The following is a 5,122-nucleotide window of genomic DNA, read 5'->3' on the forward strand; positions in this document are numbered from 1 at the left end:
TTCAAAAAGGGCTAATCACTTATCTTCCATTAATCCAAAGTTTAAAAGCAATTCAAAATCACGTGTCCACAAGTTAACATTCCTCACAAGCACACCAGGACATAACAGTTCTTCTGTGGAGATACACTAACTTGAGGACACATTTTGTCAGAGGAAAAGAAATCTGATTTTCTTCACTCCATACAACATAAGAAAGACACAATTTCACTAACACAAATACATAGCACTAACCATATTTTTATTGTCTTCAAAACTTGTTTTTATACCAGAAAACACCCTTGTTTGGCTCGTCTGGCTCGACATAAAGACACTCCTTCGCCTCTCTCCACATAGCCTTGTAAAACGGAGTTCCATCAAACTGATAGTACTCACCTAATAGTGGCTTAATTGCTTTAGTTGCCTCCATTGCATGATAGTGCGGCATGGTTGAGAAGAGGTGATGAGCCACATGCGCATTTGTAATGTTGTGGAAAACCTTATTCAGAACGCCGTAATCTCGATCAACAGTTGACAAAGCGCCCCTCAGCCAATCCCACTCCAAAGAATCATAATGTGGCAATGAAGGGTGTGTGTGCTGCAGGTATGTAATCAGGACAAGGAAGCCATTCACAATGAGTAACGGCGCTCCGTAGACACATGTAAGCCAGACAAATCCTTGGGCCAAAGCAAAGTGGTAAAGGATGTATGTTGTGGTGATGACACCCACATCAGAAATGTAGATTTGAAGTCGTTCACGGTCATTATAAATTGGGCCGTACGGATCATAGTGGCAGGCGAAACGATCATAAGGCCGGCCCGAAACGTTAAAGGCCAAGTATAGAGGCCAGCCGAGTGTAAGTGTGATAACAAGTGTCATGACTCGGCCTGGTGGATTGTTCAAGTATTTGGAGAAAAACGAGAGTTCGGATTTAGGCTTCGGGACAAAGACTTCATCACGATCAAGGGAACCTGTGTTGGAATGGTGTCGTCGATGACTATATTTCCAAGAAAAATAGGGTACTAGGAGGGTAGAGTGGAGGATAAGACCGACTGTGTCATCGACCCACTGGTAATCACTGAATGCATGGTGACCGCATTCATGGGCAATGACCCAGACTCCAGTGCAAACGCAGCCTTGAAGGATCCAGTAAACAGGCCAAGCAAGGTAGCTGAAGGGGGATGGAAGTAGATGAAAGTACGATGTAGCAATGTAATAAAATAGGGAAATGAGAAATAGGTCATATACAACATAGGAGAATGAGCGCAAGAGAGATCTCTTAAAGCAGTGGGGTGGGATGGCCTTCTTGATGTCACCAACCGTGAATGGAGGCTTTGAGTAAGGAACCCTTTTAAGAGGGTTCTTCTTTTCTTCACCTTTGGTAGCCGGAACAGTCATACGGCCTCCTGCTCCCATTCTCGTTCAAGGACTTGTTTCACACAACCTGGAAAACCAAAAATTTAGGTGAGTCGATAGCGAAGAAAAGATATTCATTCAGAAATAGAAGAACACAATTTATATAGAGAGTGAATGACAATATTCACATCTGAAACCAAACTCTGGTTAGGCAAATGTAAACTAGAAACTTTTCCTATTCCATTAAATAGAAAATGCAGCGTTTAACATGTGCATCATATGCAGTCATGAATCTATGATATCAAACGATAGAAAGGGCTTAACTACCAAAAAGAAGAGATAGCAACCAAGATATACAAGTAACTGGAATACGTATAAACTTCGTAAACCGAAGATAATTAAATATCGAGGCTTTCTGATTGGTTGGCTACCGAATTATCGAATAATGCACCAGACTGCACTTGCGTCTCCCTTCAATCACAAAGACAACTTACGTAGTTAAGTTTGCTTTTAAATGAACGGGGCAAAGATAACTTACCTACTTGCTAGGTAACCAACTCCCCGGTCGTAAAGGAAATAAATAGGAACAAATTATATTGAAGGAAATTAAAAGCAAAATATCAAGTGCCTTTTTCTTGGAAAAAAAATAGTAGCAGATAATTAATAAATCCTAAGGTCCATGAAGGCAAGATTCAATTTCCTTCCTATTGTTCGATCAAATACAATAAGGTCTACAATAACAAAGTCCATCAGAATCGCCAAATGAGGAAGCAAGGACAAAGCTTTACCTATCAATGAATTTGAGTATTACGACGAATGAATAAAATCTAACCAATTAGCTAATAGTTGGACAATTTAAGAGTAACCAGAATTCATATAAAAGAGGCAAATAACTAATATTAGTAACGTCTATCCTTCTGGTTAGAATACTTCGTCTCTGGCCTTGACCAAATAGGAAACAACACATTTTACATGTTATATAATTCTGATGAAATTTAAAGTCACAAGAACTACTGTAGATGGTAGCATAGTACAAACCTTGCCAAACTATTCCAGATGATGATAGGGATTTGAAATACTAAAATTAATAATAAAAAGTAATCTGAGTTCAGAAAAATAAGCTAAAGCGGAAATGGACAATTCATTTGAAAATAAACAAACCCGCAGTAAAGGAAAAGTATTATGACCAAACATTTAGGAGAAACGTCAAAAGGCAAAGATTGTAATTTGGTCAACAAAAGCAAGAACCCATAATTTCTGGTTAAAATAATAGAACAGTTCCTACAAGACCCAAACGGAACACATGAAAATCTAAACAAATCAAATTCAAAATCATTATAAATCACATTCAAATACAAAAAAGTGATACGGCAATCAATTTCTCCCTTATTTCTTTCTCGATTATTTTATTTTCACACAGAAAAAGTAGTTTCATCATAGATTTGCCACTTAAATTTAAATGCAGACAAAAGGTAAAATGCACTTTCATATTCAAACGCATAGAATTCAAAGCATTACCAGAGAAAATGTACCCAATTGCTCAAATGTCAAAAATCCATAAATTTTCATCAAAAATAGAACAAAAATTTCACAGATCCATCCAATTTACAATAATGCAGCTCAATAAGCATTAATTATATTCATATTCATCTTGAAAATGCTGAAGAATAGAGGAAAGAAATGGTAGTATGGCACCTGAGAGTCAGATTGGGCTGTAGAAATCACCGGGAAAGCACTTCTTTGTGAAGCGCTCTCTCTCTCTAAAACTGCCTGTTTCTCTGTCTCTGTGTGTATGGCAATGTAGAAACCTCCTCTTCCTAATATACAGCTCTGAGCAATGACAAACTTTCACAGACCGAGTAGCCTTCCACTCGTCGAAATGTGATTGGTTATCACACGTCATACCCTCTGTCTAGATTTCCATTTTATGGGCATAGATTGAAAGGATGAAAAATTAGAAGGTTAGTGAATGCAATGGATGAAAAATATATTAATTAAAATTGAAAAATTCGATCGAATATTAGGTAACAAATATGACATTCATGTCTTATGAAAAAATTGTATCAAGGGCCGACACGATCTTTTAACATATTCGGTATCAATATTTGTTTGCTTATTTAGAGCTGAGCGATCTTTCAACATATTATGTATCAATGTTCATCAATTTATTATTGAGAGTCGACGTGATTTTTTAATATATTCTATATCGATATTTGTTGGTTTATTATTTGAGGGCCGACGTGATCTTTTCACATACTTTTTATCGATTTTTTTCTATCTATTAAGAGTCAATTATTGTTTTAACATATTTTTTGTATCAATATTCGTTCGAAAGTTTGTTTGCCATTGGTCATTTTTATGTAGTTTCATTGTAGGGTCGACAAGATCTTTTAACATATTCTGCATCAATGGAATAAATAATGAAAATTATTATTTCCTTTAATTTGTAGTTATTAAGAAATTAATGAGGTACATAATTTTTTATTATTTAATTGATGTATGTTTGCATACGATTGGATATGAAATGACAAAAAAGGGCTTGCATGTCCATGCAAGAGTGCAAGCAGGAAAATTTGGCTGTGGCAAAAATGACAAGTTGATAAAAAGATGCCTCACGCGACGCACAGCTAAGTTCCTAGGTTGCACTGTGCCGGCACTTCCACTTGGAATATTTCTCTAGGTTTTGTCTCCTCAGTTTGAGTTTTATTTTTATTTTATTTCAATTTCTTTTGATTATTGGTTCAATTATTTAGAATTCAATAATAAAAATGCAGATTTAGGTCATGTTTGGGCTCTATTAAAATTTTAATGATTTTTTTTCCTTCTTCTTTTTAAATACACATTTTTAATAAAATAATATTATTTGTAAATCCAAAATTCTCCAATAATCCTGCAGATACATTGGACACTGATATCTTGGAGATAAAAAAGGAGAACTTACCAATTCCTTAGTTTTGGATAGGAACTGTGTTTTGAATTTAAAAGTTCCTTGTTTATAGGATTGAAGTTAGTCTCAATCTCTATAAACTCTACAACAAGAATAGAATTCAAAATCTTTTGTAAAGAACAAATGGGTTTTAAATGTTATCTATATAGAGATTTATGGTGAAAATACTAGTTTTTAGTTTTAACCCACAAAAAATACGAGCAAAAGTAGTGTAAATATCTCATTATTAAATCTAAATTAATTTATTTTTTCTAATGACTAGTTCAAAACATTAACTATAAATCAGAACTAACGAAACTTCTCTTTCTCACATAATTTCATATATAGAATCTTATTAATTTTATTCGAATATTTTCTGTTTCTAATCTCTTAAATAACTGTCGACATGCATGAGGATTGAAAAAGACAAATGCGTCTTTATATGATTTATAGAAATTAGACAAAATAATGGGAATTTTGTTTTAAACTCAAAGCAATTACATTAGCTTACCCGCGGACAGCAAAATTTTTTTTTCTTTAAAATCGATTTAGCTTGCATGGAATGAAAATTCAATTTAACTTATTTATAGTAAAGTTTAAAATCTTTAATATAAATTAAGCTTTCTAGAATATTTGAGTAATATCCACTGTATTGTCGGAAACATAAAAATTTATGACAAGTCAAATGTTTAAAATTGTGCTACTCGGACAATCACGAATATTCGCAGCTCAAGAACTCAAATCTAGAGGGGATATACATGAAAATGGCCCAAATAGTAAATAACCTTTTCCAAAATGACCTTTGACTTTTTTAGAAATTTGAAACTACCCAAAATATCCTTGGAAAAATTTAACAACCAACC

The 5,122-nt window shown here is 34.3% G+C and overlaps 1 protein-coding gene across 3 annotated transcripts; it reads right to left on the reverse strand.

Annotated features, from left to right (window-relative positions):
* On the reverse strand, positions 1 to 3,239 carry LOC111371390 (delta(12)-acyl-lipid-desaturase-like). Of its 3 annotated transcripts, none has more exons than XM_022993339.1 (2): positions 3,029 to 3,239; positions 1 to 1,421 (listed from the first exon to the last, which is right to left on the reverse strand). In XM_022993339.1, the coding sequence occupies exon 2, from the start codon at positions 1,391 to 1,393 to the stop codon at positions 248 to 250; it is 1,146 nt and encodes a 381-aa protein (XP_022849107.1). In that variant the 5' UTR covers positions 1,394 to 1,421; positions 3,029 to 3,239; the 3' UTR covers positions 1 to 247. The 3 variants fall into 3 exon arrangements, with proteins under 3 accessions (XP_022849107.1, XP_022849108.1, XP_022849109.1); XM_022993340.1 differs by lacking the exon at positions 3,029 to 3,239 and adding an exon at positions 1,765 to 3,012; XM_022993341.1 differs by lacking the exon at positions 3,029 to 3,239 and adding an exon at positions 1,522 to 1,742.
* Positions 3,240 to 5,122: the final 1,883 nt, after the last annotated feature.

Source organism: Olea europaea, chromosome 22, assembly GCF_002742605.1.
Source record: "Olea europaea var. sylvestris chromosome 22, O_europaea_v1, whole genome shotgun sequence".
Lineage (NCBI taxonomy): Eukaryota > Viridiplantae > Streptophyta > Magnoliopsida > Lamiales > Oleaceae > Olea > Olea europaea.

Excerpts from the sequence above, each read along its gene's own strand:
- LOC111371390 (XM_022993339.1), bottom strand. The coding sequence starts at position 1,393 with ATGGGAGCAGGAGGCCGTATGACTGTTCCGGCTACCAAAGGTGAAGAA.